The 23,130-nt window shown below is 45.3% G+C and overlaps 1 protein-coding gene across 3 annotated transcripts in view; it reads right to left on the reverse strand.

Moving 5' to 3' along the window:
* Nucleotides 1-23,130, reverse strand: part of Sulf1 (sulfatase 1) — a 164,137-nt gene that overhangs the window by 52,409 nt on the left and 88,598 nt on the right. For all 3 annotated transcript variants that reach the window (XM_050142103.1, XM_050142105.1, XM_050142104.1), the window contains 4 exons: nucleotides 19,804-19,876; nucleotides 19,257-19,477; nucleotides 9,116-9,355; nucleotides 1,071-1,222 (listed from right to left, as the gene is read on the reverse strand). In XM_050142103.1, coding sequence (XP_049998060.1) covers nucleotides 1,071-1,222; nucleotides 9,116-9,355; nucleotides 19,257-19,428 — 564 coding nt within the window. In that variant the 5' untranslated portion in view covers nucleotides 19,429-19,477; nucleotides 19,804-19,876. The remainder of the gene's footprint in view (nucleotides 1-1,070; nucleotides 1,223-9,115; nucleotides 9,356-19,256; nucleotides 19,478-19,803; nucleotides 19,877-23,130) is intronic.

Below are 23,130 nucleotides of genomic sequence, written 5' to 3' on the forward strand. Positions count from 1 at the left end.
TCATTATTTTCAGGAGGGTAGGAAGAACCCAGCCTTACACCTTGTCCCTCAGCAGGACAGGCACAAAGGCAACAGCATTCCAGAAATGTAGCCTAGATCCTGCTCTCTTCCTACCAAATGCCTGAACCTGTTGAAACAGGTTGCAAAATCCAGCTGAATTCTGCCATTTCTAGGAAAATGAAATGAATGCATCCAGAAGGAAAGAGAGTATTTTAGAAAAATGACTAGCTTGAATTTAAAGATAGTCTTCCCTTCACTTTTATGATTTCATATTTTTTATTAATCTAAGCTGGTAATCCTAAGAAATTTTTTGTGATTTTTGTTGATTCCTCATTCAGCTAAGGTCTCAGCAAGCATCTCTCCACGTTCAATTTGCCCTAGCTGTGTAGCCTAAACTCTCCATCCACCTGCCCCAGCCTCCTAAGAGCTGGGATCATATAGACAATGTGTCTGGCTTATGTTGTAAACTTTAAACTCTAGGATCTGCTTGTTTGGAAACCATTGGCCATTTTTATAGATTGATACGGACATCCTAAGGCTGAGAGCTGTAGACTGGTGGAAACTCTTACTGCTGTGTGGCAGATGTCCTGCTCACAAATACTGCTTGGTCAGATGGGAGTAAAAGCAAAAAGCACAGTGTCCCAAAGTTCCCAGTGGCACCAGTCTGTCTTATTTTCACATGGAAGGCTGGATAAAATATACCTTCAACCATGGAAAAGCAACAGTACAAGATGCACATTTGATTATGCGGACTAGCTCTCGAGAGAGGGGGAAAACAAAATTTATCACAAGATTGAAAGGGGGGGGAGTATGATTTTCTGGGTGTCCTTTCATCAAAGCCTGATTGCCTTTCATCCTAATGAGAAAGAAGGAAAAAAAAGGCTCACTAGACAAAAGCATGGAGCCGTTAGAGTCTTTCTTGTCTGGAGCTGGAAATTGCCTTAAAATTTCTCATTCGAACATTGTGAGAACACAGAGAGCCCATCTTGCGGATAGTTTAAGTCCCTAGAAATGCCATCCCCCCCATTATGCGCAAAAGCAAATTGACGCAGTTTTACACTGGAAATTACCTTTGCATAATCAAATCCATGCTTTTCTTTGATGCCGTTGCGACAAACAGTGTAATTATAGAAACGAGAATTCTTGATTAATCCAAGCCATTCTCGCCACCCAGGAGGGATGTAGCTGCCGTTATATTCATTGAGGTATTTTCCAAAAAAGGCTGCAATAGGAAATGAAAGATCGTTTTTTTCTCATGTGAGATGATTAATCATAAACAAATGCAGAGATATGAAATTAGGGCTTGAAAAGTGACGGCGAGGTGGAAACCCGTCAGAGGAGAGCGTTGTCGCTGTTCTGCTCCGCAGAGTTCTTCAGGCCATGCCAAAGTGACATTCCCTCACTTCACTTTTAAATTAAAAACTGAAATACATATATTGTAATGGTCATAACACTTTTGGGGATCCGCTTCCTAGGGCCAGCCTGGAATCAATGCAGGATATATTATTCTTTTGTTCGACTGGTAGGCAGTGTGAGATTCGCTGTGTGCTTGCTGTGTGAGGACCAGAACACCAAGAATTAGTCTTTGTGACAAAATTAAGTTTTCTTGCTTTTTATTTGACTGACGAATCACAAACCTTCACTGAGAAGTTCACCTCGCTCTCCACACAACCACAGAAGAAATGTTTCCTAGTCTGTGAAGCCCTTCCAAGCCCCTGCTCACGGGGTATGGCGCCTCAGTTGGCACGCTGGCTTCCACCCGCCCACCACATCCACATCTGGTCTTGACTCAAGGCCAGAGTAGCTCCTGTTTCACTCAGATTGCTAGTCTTGAGCCCACAGTTCCATACCCCGTAGTTCTAATGCACCTTCCTTTCTTTCCAGTGACGTAGTCATGGTCTTGAGTAAGCTTTGTCTACTTTGATGGAAACTTTCTACTTTGTGGAGTCTTTCTTGTTGTTATTTATTTATTGAGTCATTTATGTATGTGTGTGTTTATTTGGGGGGGGCAGGGTCTGACCATGTGGCCTAGGCCGGCCTTGAACTGTCAGTCTTCCTGCTTGTATCTCTATGTCTACCTCCCAAGTGCTAGGATTGTAAGGTTATAGCCATGAATCTCTATGTCCGCCTTTGCCTCACCCTGTGGCCTGCCCACCATCCCTACACAGTGCAGGGCTCCACCAGTATTTCTCACACTGAGACTCATGAACCTGTAAGTTCTGGAATTGTGAAAAAAGGGTTTTCACTAAATTACAAATGTACAAGTTGAGATGTTTTTCTAACATATTTCTACAGAATATAGTTTTTAAGGCATTTTAGGTTTATATGACTCCTTAAATTATTTTCTTTGAAAACAATCTGGACTCAAGTCTAAGAAACACAGGACTCTGGGGCTGGAGACATGGCTCAGTGGTTAAGAGCACTGGCTGCTCTCCCAGAGGACCTGGGTTCAGTTCCCAGCACCCACATGGCTGCTCCCAACCGTCTGTAACTCCAGCTCCAGGGAACCTGACACCTTACACATGCAAGCAGATAAAACACCAATGCTCATAAAATAATATAGAAAAACAAAGAGAGAGAGAGAGAGAGAGAGAGAGAGAGAGAGAGAGAGAGAGAGAGAGAACGAGAACTCTAGTTTCTTTGCTTGTGGATTCTGAGAGTGAGTGACCCAGTGCCTAGTGGTTGAGGATCCTGCCCAGTTCCCAGGCAGGTTGATGAGTGTAGGATTAGGTATAAGGGCTTCGCCTCCATAGTGCTTCTGGCTTCCTCCACCGGCTAGCATCACAGAGGGAATTTCCTCTGCTAACAAAATGCAGAATAACTTGGTGTCAGGAGCAGCAGGCCAGAGCCCTGCTCCTGCCAGCTCTCAGTTCAGAAATGGGTTGTTCTGGGAGCTGGGCCCTACTCTCTCTGACTTCCTCCTCATCCCTAGGGGCTTACCCCACTTTGCTGTCCGTTTTGTTTTCAAACAGTTTTGTAAGGGAGCATAGCAATCGGAACGTGTAGCTGAGAGCAAGCTTCCCTGGCATCTGCAGGCCAGCTCACCTCTTCCTCCCTGCACTGCCCTGGAGAACCTGCTTAGGAGAAGCCCAGTGGCAGGGATGCTGTTGGAGCCAAAGAGGCTGGTCCAGGGGAAAGGAAAGCACTTAAAACAGTGTTTGACAAGGGCAGGGGATTTCTCATGCTATGGTGAGAACCACTGTGTGATTCCACAGTGTAAAATACCGTTCTGTGGTCCGAGGGCAGCTTGCTCTCCAGTTTTGCTTTGTTACAGGTGTTTGTTGGGGTTTTGGATTTTGTCCCCCAATACGACTTATTTTGTAGAAACCAATTCTCTCCCATGTGGTTTCCATTTTCCTTCATTATCTAAGAACCTTTCCTGCTACTTTTTGTGCTCCCCACCTCCAGGGCAGCCACGCCCAGTCATGCCTGCCCCTTCATCCACGGCTGTATTTTTTAGGTCACCCTGTACCATTTCTAGTCATTATCACGGTGATTGCCCTTCCCCCTTATCCTTCCCTTAGAAACGACTCCTCCAAGTCTGTTAGTAATTCCTGCTATTGCCTTCAGAACTGCCTCCGGGCTTTCGGTGTCTTTGTGTTAATGGAGTGTGAAAAGTGTGCTCAGGGTTCCAGATGTGGTATGACCCACCGCATTCGCTGCAGGAGAGCCCAGGACCCAGCACCCGGAAGTGGCAGCAGCCAGGCGTGGCAGCACAAGCTCCTCTGATTTTTTCAGAGCTTCCTTCTATCAAGGTCATCTCTAATCATCCCTGGTTTCTTTGGACATTACATTTTTTTTCCCGTGCTCTATAGTTACTTATCTGGGATCCTAATCATTCTGTTCCACGTGTCCTTTCTGTCCACGTCTTTATCTAAGCTGGTTGATTTTCATCTCATTTCCATATGATCATGCCAATGACTTGGTTAAAAGCCTGAATTGTCTCCCGCCTTTGGCGACAGCAACTCAGCTCGGCTAGTGCTTCTATCAGAGCTACCCTACATCTGCCCAACCTTCTGGACCATTCTTTCCTTTTTTGACATCACCACTTGTCTTCATGGCTGTTTAGGGAGGTGGTTGGAGTGGGAAGATGGGTAGAGAGGTAGGAAAGATGGAATTATGGATCATAACTATTAGCGTGTGTTTGGTTGTCGTATTACTTCCCTCTGGGACCATGGGCTGCATTAATACTTAGAAATATGCCTTGACTATCTGAAGAAACCACTTTTCTTTCTATATCAGTAATAGTAGCTATAAAAGAATGATGCATAGAGAAATTAAATCTTATTTAGTATAGTGAATGATGTATTTATGACCACTTTAATGCATATGGCAGGATTTCATTGTAGTTACTAAAGATATAATTGAGAACTGAGCTAAATTGTGATTTATACATTTGAATATGTGAATTTGGTTTACTCAGAGTGCAAGCATAGTGAAGACAGGACTCTTACTTTCTGTCTCTTTATATCCCAGGGTCCAGTGTATTCCCAACATCTTGTGGTTCAGCAAATGTATGTAAGGGTCCATGTTTATGTGCCTAGCAAAAATCCATGACATCATAATCGAAACAAGTGAGAATATTAGCTTGCCTTATCCTAGAAGACTCTAAATTTAATGAAGTTCTTTACTAGAGAGAAAATAAATAAGCTTGTTACAAGTAAAGTAAATCTTACGCAAGACAGAGGATTTAAAAATAGATAACTTTATGTAAATTAAGTTATCACAGAAAAAATGTACAGCAAAGTCAAGTATGGTGCCATGTGTCTGCAGTGGAGGCTGAGACAGGAGGATGGCTTGAGAAAGGCAGCTGCAGACCAGTCCAGGCAGCATGGTAAACATACCAGCATGCAATTAATTAGTTAAACATTTCATTGCGGATTTCAACTAAATATTGCCTCTTCCACTTATGGCATGGAATAGAACGGATGTGTCTAAAATCCAGTTCATGTGATTAGGTAATTTTAGCGAGCATAGCAGAACTGCAGTGTAATTTTGGACAGGAAAGAAAACTCTATGTTGGGAAACTGGCTTGAGTCCTTCAAATAGATTAAGGACAGAGTAGGATGTGACCACAGCCCCTTCGGCTCTGCCTTCAGCCTCTTTCCATTCAATCAACCACGGATGATTTTTTTTAACCTTATAGTTTTGGGCTAAGTTTTATATTAACATCTATTCTGTCATAATTTTTAGCAGACTTTAGGCAGCACTCTGGTTTTTTTTTCCCTCTGTGATAGATAATCCATGGCTTTTCATTTCACTCCCCAGGACAACATGCAATAGACATAGTGTTGTGTTTTTCCCTTCTTGGACATTTAAGCTTTGGTCGACTCACATTTTCCATGACTAAAGTTAGAAACATTTAGGCTACAACCAGTCCAAAAATATGCCTAAGTTCTGAAAGAGGAAAGTCATGTCATACAAGGGTAAATATAATATTGGATCAATTCATTTCATTTAAAGCCATGTATTTTGGATGCCTCCCAAAATAAGCTTCTTAGTAATTTGTCTTCTCGGAGTTGCTTTTCATAGAACTTATTGCACTTTGCGTTTCTTTCTAGATGGATATTTATGTGTGTCATGCTATTTCCACCATTATTTTTCTTAACTCTACAGTCAAATAGTCCACGTAATATGTTCATAATTAGGAAAACAGCAACTGATTAGACTTTTTCCCCCAGCTCACTCGTGTAGTGTCTTGTCATCTTCTCCCACATCCCCTTAATTTTGCAGCCATTATTCAGTTAGATCACTAACTATTGTTACAATGATGCTCGTATTTCCTAATTTCCTGAGAAACTTTTATCTTTCTCATCAGAGAGAACTTTAAATTACACACAAGTCTCTAGCCTCATGGTGCTGCTGAACTCAAACCTAGGATCTCAGACAAATACTCATCCACGGACCCACACTCCACCCACATGAGTGAATGGTATACTTTTCTGGTCCCTGTGTTTGGAAGGGTCCTTGCTTCCCTGAAAGAATTCCTTATAAATGGGAGCCTGATCCTGCACTATGAATTCTGTCATCACCTATACGTCTCAGTGTTGGCAAGATGTTAGCATTAGAATCAGTCTTTGTTTCTAGGAGCTGATCTGCTGTCCCTGCAGAAAACCCCACTAAGGCAGGACTGCTGGGCTGCCAAGAATAACACCCAGTCGTTATTGGGGTGCCTGATGGTTGGTGCTCGCAGCTTTATCCCAGGCTCAACTCTCCTAGTGGGGTAACATTCTGAGCTGAGCCCCGCCCTCCAAAGCACTGGTGCCAGCTCTATCCCCAAGAACACCCCTCTCTTGTAGGTATAAAGTTTATGCTGGGAAATTAAGAGATTCGAGTCAGTGATGACCAGATTTGATGGCACACGCCTATAACGCCAGCATTCAGAGGCTGAGGGGTTGGAGGTCAGCCTGTGCTATAAAAGAAATGAACAAAACTCCTAAATAAATGATCTCTAGTTTTGGTCAACCCAACACAGGGTGAGTATGACACGATACAATGAAAAGAAATCCAAGAGTGCCCTGTGCCACCTATGAGCAAATGGTTGGTTTCTATGCTGGTGGCCCAGTGAGCTCTGCAAGGGATTCTTTTCAATTCTGCTATGGCTATCAGGAAGCTTCCTTCCTTCAGGCAGCCTTTCCCTACTGCACAGCATGTACTTAAGAGTCACACTTCGCCAGAACGTTAGGTAGGCGGCATCGTTTGTTTCTGCTTGCCAGGGTACCGATTGTTCTGCATCCTACCTGGTTCTACATGCCTGTAAAGCACTTTGGAACAAGGCAGGAGAGAATAGCATCCACAGAAATAAGATTCTGGAAACAGCCAGGCCCAGCAGCACATGCCTGTGTCCCCAGCACTCTGGAGGTAGAGCAAGGATGAACAAAAGTTCAAAGTGGTGGGTCCAAGGTGAGCCTAGACTATAGGAGACCCTGTTTTAAAAGACAAACAAGAGGATCTTGGAAACTGTGCACTCAGATGTTCTGGGCTCCGTCCACCATCAATGGATTGACTTTTGTCCTTTGACAATGAGTCCTTGTGAGACTGGTTTTCTTCATTTGTACCATAGCCTCCCTCCAAACTTTCTTATAAGAAGTAGGCAAGATAACCAAGTGGCCTGGATAGAGAGGGCAGGCTGTAGAAGCCCATTCCCTTCTTCCTCATCTTTCCTGGGCTTGCTACAAAACAAATCAGCATAGCCTGGTGCTGCTCTAAGCCCTCCTCTGCGCTCCACCACTGAACACAATCCCATCCTATGCTCTGGATGTGTTGTGAGTTCCAGTCTTCCCAGATCCATGGTCTCCACTAGGGACTAAATTGCAGGCTTTCTAGGAATGGCAAAGGCACTGATTTCACATGCTTCCCGTGAGCAGAACACACTGGTGGTTGGTTTGAGTAAGGAACCATGCACCAGGGGACTGTTCTAAACCTGCTTCGGAGCTGGCTACAAAGAATGTAAAGCCACACTCCAGTATAACACACAGCCAAGCACATCTGCCATCTTGGAACCCTGCAAGGATGCTTAGTGGATTCGCTAATTGCTTGAGAGTCCTGAGATGAAATCTAAATCACTGATGTGGGAAGACACACCAGGAGCAGGTGCCTTCTGCTACCCCTCTCTAGCCCAGTTTCCCTAACCGGAAGCAAAGGCTCTTGAGATAGCAGAGGGGGTTTCCTCTATGAATGGGATCTTTAGACGCCTGTGTGCTGGAGCTATCATTGGCACAATCGATACTTCCATCCATAAATAACAAGAATTAAGTGCCCATGGGGCCTTGCTGGAAAAAAAAAAAAAAACAAATGACTATATGCTTCCTGATACCACTGGGAAAGATTAAAAAGAGATTTAAGAGACCATGTATCTGAAATCTCTCAGTTTTAAACTTTGAGAAGAGATAATCTATAGGCCTAAAAAATAATTTTCAATAAACTTTTTTGATGACGTCTTCTTATGAATAAATCTGTTTCTTGGGGTAGGGATCCAAACCCTACTTTTTACTCTGTGAACCCTCCAAGTGAACCCTACTTCCATATAGAAATGCTTAGAAAACTGGGGGTCCAGTACCCAGTGCTGGAGAAGGAGGGCTTTGAGGATCATGGTCTCAGGAAGTCTTTCCTGTTATTCCTTGCTCACAGAGAGCTACTCCGATCCCTACCCAGAGAGTTCAGTTTTCAAAACCCCAGCCAACCATGAACCTCACTTTGCTGTGTGGAGGCTCAGGGTAGATAACTCATGCAGTGAAGACTGCTTTCTTTCCTGGAAGGAATGGCAAGTGTCTGGTGGCGGTGACGTCAGCTGAATCTACTGCTAGAGCCCCGTTAGTTACATATGAATAAATAAACGGATCAGCAACGTCCACAGGCTGGCTTATTGATTCATTCAAGAAGTCGTTTGGCTCATGCACTGGGCCTGGGGCCCTGCAGTAGGCACCGAGTGGTTCAAAACAACACTTAGTCATTCCCCAGGGATTACCCACATCTAAGCAAACCCCTGAGTTCTTCCATGATCCCAAGATTTGTGAGTGGACACCCCATTCAGGACCTGTTACCCTGGACTAGTTCACCTGCTGGGGCCTCTGTGGGAACAATTTCCTACTGCATCCGTGGAGAATGCTGAATTTCCTAGAAGGGACTTCGTAGGGGTACATTCTCCGGAGTAAAAATACTTCGCACCCTGGTGTTAATGTGGCTTGCCTTCTTTAAAATCTGCTTTTGGACTTAATTAGACTGCCAAGAGGAGCTCCGGGCTTTCCCAGGAGTGGATGATTCCTGCAGAGCAAGGGGTTAGAAAGTGAGGCCGCCCTTGTGCTTGTCTGTCCGCTGAGTGCACTTAACTCGTCTTTTCGCCCTTTGCCGTTATGATAGAGAATAGAAACTTTGCTGGAAGCTGCCAGCATGTCCTTGCACTCCCAAACCTCTGAGCTGTGAGCTACTTAGACCTCGTTCTTCAATAAGTTACCCTGGCATGTGGATGTGGTCATAGCAACAGAGCGCGGACCACAGCAGAGATGAGAGAAGGTAGACTCCTCATTATTGAGTCTCCTGGAACTTCTCACCCAACATACTCTCCTGTATCGTTTCCCTCCTCTGAGACTGTGGAAGAAGAAAGAGCATCCTTTACCTGTTCTGTAGCCAGTGTTGTTGAGATACACAGCGAAGGTCCGAGGCTCGTGCATCGCCTGCCACGAGGGGGAGGAGCAGTTCTCGTTGTTCGTGTACACGTTGTGGTTGTGCACGTACTTCCCCGTGAGCATGGACGACCGTGACGGGCAGCACATGGGTGTGGTCACAAAGGCGTTGGTGAAGGTGGCGCCGCCGTGCTCCATGATCCTTCTCGTTTTGTTCATGACTTGCAGAGAACCTGGAAGACATAGTTCTGGCACCGGTTAGCAAAGCACACCCCGTGGCTACTCACTTCCGACCTGGCTCTGAAGTATCTTTGTCCTCTCTGCTTGTTAGTTTCCCTCTGCTTGTGTGAAGGAGTCTATGATTTGCTCGGTCCTCATTTCTAGAACGAAACAGGCCTCTTGGGATCTGAACATCTCAGGCGTTCTGCAGAATAATCATCCTGCTTCAGTGTCTCTCCTCTTTAACCACAAAGGAAAAAGCACGCAGGAGATTCACGTAATCAAAGTCAGAATTTTAGATATGAGGAAGATTCCAATGTCAGGTGCCTTTGAAGACCATTAGGGAACAATGGCTTGTAACAACAAATCAACACCCTGGGAAAGTCTAATAATACCAGAATTTAGCCAATATGATGTTTTAATTTTAATTCCACGGCAGAAAAAAAAACACAAAACAAACCCCTTACTAAGCAAAAGATCCTTCAAAATATATGTAATCAGAGACCAAGGAGTGTAAGGAGGGAGAGGGGAAAAGCTGAGGGGAGGTACGAGGGGGAAGGAAGAGGTGTCTCAAAGTAACTTGCCATCCTTTAGCAAGCTGATCCATGTCTGTCTGTGTTTCTATCCAGATAAGACTATGGCCTTGGGCTGGAGATATGGCTCAGTGGTTAAGAGCACTGATTGCTCTTCCAGAGGACCTGGGTTCAATTCCCCGCACCCACATGGCAGTTCACAACTGTCTTGAAAATGCAGTTCCACAAGATCTGACACCTTCACACCAATGCACATAAAATAAAGTTAAATAAATCATTTAAAAAAAAGACTTTGGCCTTATGCCTTGGCCAGGTTATATGTCCACTCTCTCCAGAGAAAAGGAGGGAGTGTCCAGCAAGGAGGAAAATTGGAATTACACAGAGGCAAATGAAGAGAAGCTGCAATTATTCCGAATCCTTCACCTTAGCATTTTCTGTTCGCATGACATACTAGGCAGCAGTGTGTGTGGTGGGGTGGGGTGGGGGAGGGGCTTCTAATTGGGTCTCACTAGAACTTAAATATGCTTTTGCAAGGGGCGCTCCTGACTGCTCCCTCTCTCTGTTGTATGGGAAGGCCTTCTGCATATGTGTTTCTTTTATTGGTTAATGAATAAAGCTGCTTTGGCCTACAGCAGGGCAGAATGGAGTAAGGCGGGAATTCCAAGCAGATAGAGGAGGAAAGAAGGAGGAGTCAGAGAGACACCATGTAGCCGCCAAAGGAGACAGACGCTCAGGAATCTTACCGGTAAACCACAAGCCTCATAGTAAAATATAAAATAATAGAAATGGGTTAATTTAAGACATAAGAGCTAGCTAGAAAGATGCCTAAGTTATTGGCCAAGCAGTGTTGTAATCAATACAGCTTCTGTGTGATTATTTTAGGTCTGGGCAGCTGGGAAACAAACAAGCAGCCTCCGCCTACATCTCTGGTTATCTTCTGGCTATCAAGCACCCTTTCGTAGGACATGGCATACAGTACACTCCCAATTGTGCTGAACAATTTAGGAGCCTCGGCTCTCTACACCGATTCCCCTGTAGGATGGGGGGAGGTGGGGAAGAAAGTACAATTCTCAGCCTCTGCTAGCCACTACACACACCATGGGTGAGAACTGACTTGCAGAAGTTGCTTGTGAATATTTGCAAAACCCTACCACCACCACAACACACACATAAGAATGTGAACATAGCTACAGCAAGAGTGTAAGCCAAGAGGGGACTGGAGTGAATGCTTAACAGGAGAGGTGAAGACAGGACAGGAGAAGAAGGCACTGTCAGGTGGGTAGGGTGCAGTGTACTGTTGGGGACAAAGGGAGGACAGCAGCGGCAATGCCCTCTGGTGACCAGGAGAACAGTGGAGCTCTGGGAATGGCTCGCTGTCTTTCTGACATGGAAAAAAATATGAAACGTTTTCTTAGAGAAATGTGACCCGAGAGGCAATGCAGACATCGTGGCTGCTGGGCAGACATACTAGGACCTGATGAGAGCCATAAGATATAAAGGCAGAGTAGAATTTGATGAGCAAAGGATACGGTGAGCAAAGTTTTGAGAGGCGTTGTAGCAGGAGCGGTGGTGTGTGAGTGGAAGACTGTAGCCAAAAGGCTGTGGAAGCCATCCTGGCCTGCTATAATAAAGCCTCCCTGCTCCCTTGATAGACAGGATCCAAGAAGCAGATTCAAGGCACGCTGTAATCCATGGAAGAGGGCTGTGGGTTGACTAATGGCTCAGATTTTCAGCACAAGAAGAAATCTGGAAAGGGAATGGTTTCCTCGATGGTGAAGAAGTAACTGCAAAGAATGTGCCTCCCAAAAGATCAAAGAGAAATGCATTTCAGAAGGGTTGCCTTTTACATTTTTGCTGGGCGATCATAGAGAGGAGACATCCGGACTTGAGCTGACGGTAGAGAAGAGGAAGTTGGAAGGCTTCTGCAGGTGCCCACCAGCCCCCTTGCCTCTCCTCTTTAGGTCTAGGTGGTGTTTCCTCACGGGAATGTCTTGACTTTCAGCAAACACTGCCTAACAGTCTATTCCAGAGAACCAGTTCTTAGAGTTTCCTTTATAGGCCTTTGTTAGATTCAAATAAAAGAAGGAACGCAGCTGGAGGCCATCATCCGAGGTCCTGCGTCCCCAGTGGCCACCTCCCTCTTCCAGACGCATTTGGACTGCAAATGTCGGGTGGAGGAGGGGATCGGATTGAAAGTCAAAATAGCAAAATCTGCGGTTAAATTGTCTTTAGCCTCATTAATAGTCAGAGGAATTTCTCAGGCAGAATCCCCCTCTCATCCCCACGGTCACCTTGCTGTTAATATCTGAGCTAACCATGTTGTGATCCTAACTAACCCCTCAAAAACAGATGGACAAACAACATCCAGACGTGGCCAACAGATTGGCCTGAGCAACTCCCTTAACCTCTTTGGGTGTGGGTTTCTGCTCTGTAACATGGAGCTCTTCTCGCTCGTTCCCAGCGCTGTCAAGAAGTGGACGTCCTGATGCTATGAGGAGACCCCTTGACGCAGGAGTGCTGTTGCTAGGGCTGCACAGTTGGCATTCCGTGGCTGTGGGTTTCCCATTGGGCCTTTCAAACCAGCTGCAGATCGAAAGCACTCAAAAATATTAAAAGGATCAAAAAAATTCCGTAGGCAAAAAAAAAAAAAAAAAAAGAATTGTGTCCTGAACATATGAAGACACTTTTTTTGGGTCATCATTCTTCAAACTAAATATAGCACAAGTATAAACAGATTATTTCCACGGTGTGGGGGATTAGGAATAGTCTACAGTAAATAGCAGAATACGTATTCCATTTTGTATGTGGGATTTGAGTATCCATCCAATATGCTTGGTATTTGCTGGAGTTCTATATTAGTTACTTTTCTGTTGCTGAGACACAACGACATGACCAAGGCAACTCACAGAAGGGTTTATTTAGTCTTATGGTTCCCAGGGGATAAGTGTCTAGCATGATAGAGAAGCGACAGGCATGGCAGACAGAACCGGATGCCAAGGGCTCATATCTGGTCTCCTGTGGATACCAACTGCCCTCCGCTCACCTCAACCCCGAGCACATGCTTGTATGTGTCACTGGTTTTTGATTAAGTAACATTCACACTAAATACTTAGGTTGTTTTTTCGAGGAAGCATGATTTCTCATGTTAACCATTACCACGTCTGTGGCAAAGAACGGGCTACTCAACAACAATAATTCCCATATTAAACATGAATGTCTTGGTGTAGTGAATATTTTAATCTAAAAATACAAAAAAAATCATAAAGCAGTTTATTTTTCTGCCAAAACTATTCAGTCTTTGGGGGATGGGCACAAGATGTTTTCAAAACCAAGAGGGAAAAAAAATTGGAGAAGGAGGGAAAGAAGGAAGACAGTAAATCTGTCTGGAAAGTTTCCAGTTCACTGAAACGCATGGCTCCCTTCCCCCACCCAGTAAGAGCGAAAAGGACCGGAGATGCTGAGACCAGGGGGAAAGGAAGGCATTCCTGCCGGCCTCTACAGCCGCAGCTCACAGGAGAAACTCACCTGGCCGTTGTCTTTCCAAATTTCACACTATCTAGAGATGTAGGTTTAGGAACGCTTTCCTGACTGTTTAATGCAGCAATGTGGGAATCTTGGTAAGTGGCAGGTTCTTGGTACAGGTGCTGGGAGGCAAAAGGGGGCTGATTGTCCTGGGGAGTCATACTCCACCTAAGGGGGTGTCTGAAATGAGGGGGGCTAGCCTATGGCTGACTCTGAGAAGTGTAATTCTTGCTCTTCAGAACTGTTTTAAAAGTCCAGAAGAAGGAGGAGGAGGAGGAAGAACAATGAGTAGTTTAAAGTCTTGGTCTTTTATCCAGACAACATCTACGTAGACCTGGCTAGCCTGGGACTTACGTAGTCCAGGTTGGCCTCGAGTTCACACAGATTCACCTTGCTTCTGCCTCTTGAATGCTGGGATTAAATTCATGTGACACTATGCCTGGCTTTTTATTTTTTTAACTCAAAGAGCAAATGACACATATCTATAGGCTAACTCCAAAGCTCTTCTTTAAATAGGCGAAGCATTTCTACATGCTTACGGCTTAATTCCACTTGTGGTCGGAGGGACAGAGAACCAGCAGGGCAGAGACCTAAGAAGGTGAGCAATGCCGTGCTGAGTTAGACGCATGACTCAGTCCGCAGTGTTTTCTTTCTCAAAATGGAACCAAGGGACCATCTGGAAGAGAATGAGCATCTATTCTCCAGCTTTTTCATTCTGGTTGAAGAAAGCGAAGAGTTTTTCAAGTATTTAAAAATTTCTTTCTTTTAATGTGTAAAATATTTGAAAAGCGCAGGCAAGAGCAGAATGAATCACACACATCTAGCTTTATTAAATCAAACAAAGCTACAGTCCATTCCCAAAGACACCCCCTCCACAAACACAAACACAGGCAGGCAGACACACAGACACACACACAAACACACACAGACAAGCAGGCAGACAGACACAGAGACACAGGCAGAAAGATACACAGATACGCACATAGACTCACACACACAAACACAGGCAGACAAGCAGTCAGACAGACACACATAGACACACACAGACAAGCAGGCAGACAGACACATAAACAGACAGTCAGACAGACACAGACACACACAAAAGAAAACATATACATTGTGAATGCTCTTGGAGACCTCTCTCCCCAGAAGTAGCCATTATCCTGAGCTTCACATTGCTCATTTCCACGCTGTCAGAAGGGTGCAGACGGGGTGTTGGCAGTGAGAGCAGGAGGAGAAGGGAGGGTGGGGACGGAGTAATCAGAATGCATCGTACAATGCTGTCAGATGACGGACAGTTTGTCAGTAAAGGAATTGTTTTTATAAAAGTCCTCCTCCTAAACACCTGCTTTGTCAGAGGTAAAGGCAACATTGGGGGCTTCTTAAATTCTGGAAGAAGCAAATGCCGAGCCAGAGGATGCTCGGTTAAGTCATGACCTCTCCCCAGGGTCCTTTCCTCCTGGGATGCTGACTGCTGTCTGTCCTGCCCACTTGGGTGGGAAGCCACGATTCACTCACAGCAGTGTAGATGGGTGTCCTCTGGATCACACGGAAGGGTCTCGCACTTCCGTTAACGAGTTCCTCATGTGTCTTCATCACTTTACAAAGTACTAGTTTATTTATTTGCCCTTCTAGCTGAGGACAAACCGAATGCATGCCTTTCCTTCGCCGCCTCGTTCTTAAACTGTAATCAGAGCCCTGCTCAGTCTTTGTCTTTCCAGACAGGCCCTGGATGGTTTCATTCTTTCCAAATTAGAAAAATGTTGTACTAAAAATTTTATATATATTTTTACAAGTATTTTCTGAGTGTGCTGCGGCTCTCTGGAGGTGCAGCAGCCAACAGGCTGGGTCTTCAGGAGAAAAAAAGCTTACCAAAACAATGGCCTATTAGAGCCCTTGGTAAACAAACTCACATGTAAAAGTGAAAACCAACATCAACTGCAACTCATCCAAATCACAACAAGATACCGCCTTGCACACTGGACAAACAAACACAAGAACAGACAAACAGAAAAATGACGCGTGTCGATAAGGATCTGGAGGAATTTTTACTCTTGTGCTTAGTTGGAAGGAATTTAAAATGGTATAGTTGCTATGGAGAACACTGTTATTTCCCATAATATTAAAAATGAAGTTATAATATGATCCAGCAATGGATCCCACTCCCTGGTAGAACTTTCCCTTTGCAAAAGGATTGAAAGCAAAGCCTTGAAGATGCTTTATACATGCATGTTCATAGCAGCATACATGCATGTTCATAGCAGTATACGCACATGTTTATAGCAGTATACATGCATGCTCATAGCAGTATACATGCATGCTTATAGCAGTATACAGGCATGTTCATAGCAGTATACATGCATGTTCATAGCAGTATACATGCATGTTCATAGCAGTATACATGCATGTTCATAGCAGTATACATGCATGCTCATAGCAGTACACATGCATGTTCATAGCAGTATACAGGCATGTTCATGGCAGTATACATGCATGTTCATGGCAGTACACATGCATGTTCATAGCAGTATACATGCATGTTTATAGCAGTGTACATGCATGTTCATAGCAGTATACATGCATCTTCATGGGAGTATACAGGCATGTTCATAGCAGTATACAGGCATGTTCATATCAGTATTTTTCACTAGCACTAAAAGAAGGAAACAACTCAAATTCCCAACAGTAAGCATGCAGGAAAAACAAGTGTGGTTCATGTAGTGTGCTTGGCTGGAATATTGCACAGCCCTAGAAAGGAGTTTCTCACACATGTTACAGCACGGATGGACATGAGGATGCTATGCTATGTGAATTTAAGGTAGTCACAAAGTTTCAGATATACGATCTACTCACAAGGTATCTGTTGAAGTAAAATTTTGAGACACAAAGTATAATGGTGACTGCTGGGGCTGAGATGGTTCAAGCGGGGAGTTGTTCAGGGGTGGAAAGTTTCAGTTTGGGTTGTGAAAAGCGTTCTGAAGATTGCTTCCACAACAACACGAGTGGACTTAACGGCCTGAACTGGCTAGAAATGCTGACGGTAGTGAACACCAAGGACAGCCAATGCTACAACAGTGAGGTTCGGGAAGAACTGTGTGTGTCACCGGGATCAAGCAGTAACCACCACCAAAGTCACAGCTGCCCTACTGAGAAGGGTACACCTGAGACATTGCTTGTCTGTGCTCCCTAATCACCAGGTTCACAAGTGGGCAAGCAGGGCCCATCTTCTGCCTCAGTGTGGCTCTTGGCCAGAGCGCTACTGGGAGTTGACAGGTTGAATTTTGAAAGGTTTAGTGAGCATTCATTTATGGATCAACAGATGGGAGAGACAGTGGCTCAGCTGTGATGACCTAAGACAGGTCCCGAATTTGTCGTCTACTAGCTACGGCGTCTCTAAACCGCTTCTCTGCTGTGCAGGAGCTAAGGGTAGTGAGGCTTGCTGGGAGGAGGAAATGGGCTAATGCTTGGCGCGTCACCTGGCTAGGGAATGAAGAAAGAGACAGAGAACAGGTCTGAAGGCGCAGTTAACACCTGCATCTTGACCAAGTCGGGTCTATCACTCTAGCTTTTAAGCGATTTTTATTTATTTATTATGTATATAGTGTTCTGGCTGCATGTATGCCTGCGGGCCAGAAGAGGGCACCAGATCTCATTATGGATGGTTATGAGCCACCATGTGGTTGCTGAGAATTGAACTCAGGGCCTCTGGAAGAGCAGCCAGTGCTCTGAACCTCTAAGTCATCTCTCCAGCCCCACCACTGTATCTTTTTTTTCTAACAAACCAGGAAACTCCAGTACTTAGCAATTACATTGTAAACATTTGCTAGATGAATATATTGTAGGACAAGGCAGAAAACGTGAATTTGATTTTAAAATAAGTGTAGCAGATAATTCTTCCTTAATTTCTTTTAAAGTCAGCACTGTATGTTGAAGAGAAAGGGCATGATGGACGCCTACATACCTTTCTGGGAGATGGCTTATCTACTTCAGAACCAATGTGCACCTATCCCAAGTTTACAGAACATCTGCTACAGTCTAGCCTGTGGAGTGGGGTGTGTGGGAGGGACAGGCTTAGAAATGTATGGTAGACCGAGTCATCCTGGAATGGAGGGGGGAGTGTGCAAAGGAAAGCATCCTCTGACCGGTGGGGTGGTAGTAGTTTTGGGAAGAACCCCAAATTCCAGCATGGGGTACCTGAGCTGCTTATGAACAGGTAGCGTTTCACCAGGTAGATATAGGGGAGAGGTAGAAACATGGCATGGGAGAAGGGAGTGGGAACCAGCATATGATTTGGTGGGCAAAAGCTGCTTCTTGATGCATCGAGGGAGGCGGTAGGGGAATGGAAGAATTCCTTAGAGTCACTGGGGCTGGGGGGCCCAGTTAATTTGCCTACAGAGACTACAGGACAAAAGAGTGTCTGTCACCCAAGGATTTTACCCTAAAGTGGCCGCATACACATAGAGTTCAAAGGTAGCTCTAGCCACGGGATGTAGGATGAGCACGAAGGAATGGAGAAACTGAGAAATAAGGAGGGTCTAGAGACCTCAGCTGCATGAGGAAGTCAGGCAGGAGCCCCACCTTTTCTTGTCCTGTAAGCAAATGAAGACATTTAAATATCTTAAAGCCATGTGCGCATGACCTTTCATCATGGAAAAGGTACCTGAAAATAAATACACCTTTTCTTCTTTGTTAAATGGGAAATGAGAAGCAGACTCAGTGATGGCTACTCCTGCTGGCCTTTAGTTTACCAGCTCCCAGCCGAAGCCTGGTAATTAACTTTGTTCTGATCCCATGGTCTGATCCTCGAGACCAAACCTTGGAAGTTCCCCCTCTTATCCTCCCCATAAATCAAATTGAACTGCATAGATAGGAACCTTTGGTCAAAGCCCTGCAGCAAAGAATGGAGCTACAGGAGTAGGAATGGGGATGCAGATGACAGCCTGCCAGAAAAACCGTGCATCTGTCTTAGGGTGTTCCGGAAGATCCTGCCTAAGAGCTTCCAGATAAGACGCTAGGGCTAGGTTTTTAAAGACAGCAAGAGGTCAGAGGTGAGCCCAAGCTACTAAATCCTGGCACACTTCATTTGAGGGCTCTTGAATGAGCTCAGGAGACATGTCCAAAGGCACAAACCCAGGCATGGTGAGTCACCACAAGGGTACAGAGAACATGGTTCAGTTTCAGCTACGTCTATTAGGTCGGGGCATGTTGGAAAGTATTCTTGTTGCAGCACTCAGAAGGCAGAGGCAGGCAGATCTCTGTGAGTCTGAGGCCAGCCTGGTCAACATAACCCAAAAAAAGGAAAAGAAAGAAAAGAAAAATTCATTTTATCAATCTTTTCTATACATTCAGAGAACGTCACACTCATGAGCTCTGACACACTTTACTCACATTTCATAAATTAACTTCTTTCTTTTCACCCTCTTTTCTTTTCCATACAGGGTCTTAAATTTCTCGGCCTGGTTCCAAGTTACTATGTAGTTAATATGAGTGACCTTGAACTCCTGATTCTCCCCTCCCTACATTTCAAGCACTGAGATTACCGGAGTGAGCTACCACGCTCTTGGCCAAGCCCTTGACCTCTGTGGTTTCCCAGGCTAACTCATCCTGCCCCCCCCATCTTCTTATCCTTGCTCCCTTTTAAAAAAAATCCATTTTAAAATCGCAATACCAGAAAAGTAATGTGAAGACAAATCTAATAGTTTATGACCAGTACAAGTTCACTGTGTAAACCAGATGACTGTCAGAGGCAGATAGCAAAGCACCAGCCCCCCCAGAGGCTGACTGAGCATCTCTGATACAACAGGCTCTGGAAACCATTTGAATCAGAAAAGACTGACAAGAGAAAAATCTAGGGTCTCACCCAGCTCCACGTCCTGGTCATCGGTGAGCACAAGAATAATGTTGGGCCGGATGTTCTTGCGTTCTTGTTGTATCCTTCCTCTGAACCTCTGGGAGCGCACAGTGGAACACAAGCTCCCCAGCAGTTCAGTGCCCAGAATAGCCAGCAGCAGGGCCCAGCAAGCACTCTTCATTGTACTTGGTCCAATGTCGCGAAGCTGACAAAAAGTCTGTCTTCGAGTTCTGGGAGTTGGGGTGTCGGGAATGGGGGAGGTGTCAAGACAAAAAGAGAAAGGGGGGAAATGAAAATGAAATCCAAACCCCGAAGGCAGTTGTAGCAAAAAGGCTACAAAGCAGCCAGAGCTGCTTGGGCTGGCGGCACAGGGCTGCTCATGAGTCAGAAGGAGCAACCCTCACTCGCACAGGGGAGGTTTTCAAGTACTTGATTATTTTGCAAAATCGCTTTTGTCCTTTATTCTCCGTCCAACTTTCCCCGTTTCCATTCACTGCCAAAGTATAATTTGCAGCACCGAGCTGAAATGTAAAAGCTTTCTGACAAGAGCTAATACCTTGAATTAGGTCTCCTGGTTGAATAATCAATTTCTAGACTCAGAGGTTTTCAGAACATCTGCAGACGGAGTCCTAGAGAGGAGAGAGGGGAAAACACAGAGGCAAGCATCAGTCAAGGGTTTCCAAACAGACTTTTGATCTGAACTAATGTTTTCAAACAGCGCGTCACATGCCGATATTTTCTGCATCTCCTGCAGAAGGCAGAGAGGGTAGCACACGGAACTGCTGATCAATGACTCGGAGAGCATCTCCGTTTCTTAAGTGGCGGCATAAACAGTGGCCAGTGCATCATCTCTGCTCTTTAAAAAAAAAAACCCAACTAGACTAAAAAAGGATGAGAGGAGCGAGCCACTGGGAAAGTGCGGCTGCCTGTGCAGAGTGACTGGGGCAGGGCAGGCTAGAGGAGCCTTAATCACCTGCAGCCCTGACTATCTACCGAGCCGAATAAAATGCAGAGCTGTCATCTGTCATCTGCGCCGTGTCTCTCACTACCCATGAGAGTCATCTGCGGACAAAGACTTCTTAGCGAGGAAGTGGCAGAGCCACCTTCTCCAGCCACTGAGAAGCTCCTAACTGTCCCCATCAATCACCGGAGGCAAAGCACTTCTTGACAGCGAGGCTGGTCCCTCTGTTCAGTCCTTGGTTCCCACAGTGGCGCCTTAGATGGCAGAGTCCCCTCCAGCAGTCAGTCGGTCGCCAGTCTGACTGTTGTCAAGACAGAGAGTGGCTAGCACAGGCATTGGCTTTGCTGCGAGGCATCTAAGCCGGCAGAATGAGATGCCTGATTGGCTCAGAGGCTGGAGGTGAGTGGCCGCCCTCCCCACATTAGAAAATAAATAAATGAAATCCGGAGGGGGAGCGGAGCAGAAATCTTTGCAAAGCTGCGCGGGAGGAGACTTCTGAAAGGGTTGGGAAAAAAATGTCCCTCCACTTTGGAACACTAATCTGCAGAAAGCTCATCTCAGACTTCTGAGAGACAGCGAGGGGCTCTTTTATTTCCCTCGCTTCTGTTATGCCACAAAAGAAGCTTTTCATGAAACTAATTAGATAGCAGCCCACTCCATCAGCCACTCCGTCCCCACACCTGAGGGTCTGTATTTTGATGTGCAACAATAAACTGGCATAGGATAAATGAGCAGGACTGCCAAGATGCAGGCATCACTGGGCAGGGGAGGCGCTCCTCCCGCATGCCCATGCTCTGCATTCTGGAGATGGACAGACACAAGGCAGCAAAAGAAGAAAGAATGCGTTCATCCCATCATCCCCATTGCTTGCTTTGTGCAAACATGTGCATAGTCGTGCCCCTGTTATTTTAAAACTTTATAAACTGTTTTGTACACAATTCTAATGTCTCTCCCTCTGCAGCCTATAATTACCCTGTGTGTTCATGTGTTTGCGTGTGTGTGGAAGGGGGAGCTCAACACGCAACAAGCAATAGATCTTGGAATAAAGACTTAATGCCTGCACTGAGTCTCTCCTAAGTAGCTAATTGTCTGAAGGGCACATGCAAGGCAACTCCAGCTGATCCTGTGCTCTGGGAAGTCAATAAGGAGAATTCTTCGCTTTCTCCCCTTCTCTCAGGGTTATTCCAGCAATTGAAGTGCATGCTAACAACCCCAAACCTGCAATTATTTTGCACTGACTGCCTGGTTTCTGTGCACTTGTTTTAAATCACTAGAAACCCAATCCAGGCACGAAAGAGAGGGGGAAGGAAAAGAAACTGGACAGCAAAGAGCAGCTTTTTGCCATGAGCTACAGCTGTTTAATATAGACCTTCCCTACAGGGCTGGTCCTCTCAGTAGCATGGCTTTTCTCACCTCCCAGAGGCTGCAACGGTGTAGGAAGAGAGAGTGAGCTGGAATCTGGCTCTTTTTCCATGGCTGCAGTGTGACCCACCCTCTCCTAACAGGGGTCACATGGAACCACAGCTCAGGGCAGTTGACAGCAGTGAGTACGTGTGGAACGGAAGACTCTTGACAATTAAGATGCTGATAACCCTCCCTGGAACCCAGTCAACACGGCTAGTTATTCTTTTCTTTATCTTGTTTCCTTTACCCCTTCCTTTAGGAAACAGAAAATTAGCACCTCGCACAAACTGCATTTGAAACCATGTTCTAATAAAGAACAATAGAAACAAAGCAATGCAGCTCCTACCTAGTGCGTGACCTTCCTTGAACTAAAGATGCAAAACAAACCTACATGGAGATGAGATGAGGGCGTTTGCTACCAAGTCTGAAGACCTGAGTTTGCTCCCTGGAGCCCACTTGGTGGAATGAGGGAACTGACTTGAACAAGTTGTCTGCTGCCCCGCCCCCCCCATACTCTCACTATGACACATACACAGTCCCCACCCCAAATAAATAAATGTTCAAAAAAAGTATTAGTTGACTACTAATTAAATATCTGTGTGGCGTGTAATGTGATATTTTGGCATATGTGTGCATTGCATTGTGGGACAATTATATGAAGCTAGCTAATACAGCCACCGTATCTTTTTGACAGTGGGAACATTTGGCCTCAGCAAGTTTTGAAATATACAATAAATGTGTTAATGATAATTGTTACAACTAGCCCAGCTCCCGTGATGAACCTGACTGGGGTGGTGGGAGAATGAAGAAAAGACAGGGAAGCAGATACAGGGACAGGAAGGTGGGGTTGAGTGAGCTGGGCTCCTGAATGGGGAAACCTTAGCATCCTGGGAGCTCACTATGTATGTTTATTATATACAGACAAACAAGGAGGCAGGGTTGATGGCATGTGGCTGGATCGAGTTGACGGGCTTAGCTAACCTCAGTTGGAGCAGTCTCTGAAGGGGAACAGTCTTCTGGTCCTAAATATCCAGGGGTGAAGAGAGAACACTATGGTGGATGTTTTCTGTACATACTATCAACACCCCACCCTCAAGTCCTGGATCAAAGCTGAACATTCCTCGAAGATTCACCTTGGGTCTCTGCCATCCTCCCAAGGGTCTAAGGCTTTGGGGTCCTTGACGTGGCTCTGCCTATGGCAACAGCACACACTCAGTACTTCCTTTGCACCCAACAATCATTGTAGTATTAGTATTTTTTTTTTTAACAGGATCTAGCTGTGCAGCCCATTCTGACCTCAAACCTTTAATTTCTTGTCTCAGCCTTCTGAGTGCTGGGATCACAGATACGTATGCGCCACCAGGCCCAGCTCACCATGTTGTTAGTAGCAGAGATCAGTTTGCTGCATGGTACATCTAGAAGGCTCATTCTTTCTGGGTAACTTTATTTTCTTTGGGGGGACCCATCCCCAGGAGGTTATGAGTTTGGCCACTCCTAAGCATATAAACCGAGTAGTAA

This window comes from Alexandromys fortis, unplaced genomic scaffold (genome assembly GCF_014885135.2).
Source record: "Alexandromys fortis isolate MF-2015 unplaced genomic scaffold, M_Fortis_MF-2015_v1.1 scaffold_41, whole genome shotgun sequence".
Classification (NCBI taxonomy): Eukaryota; Metazoa; Chordata; class Mammalia; order Rodentia; family Cricetidae; genus Alexandromys; species Alexandromys fortis.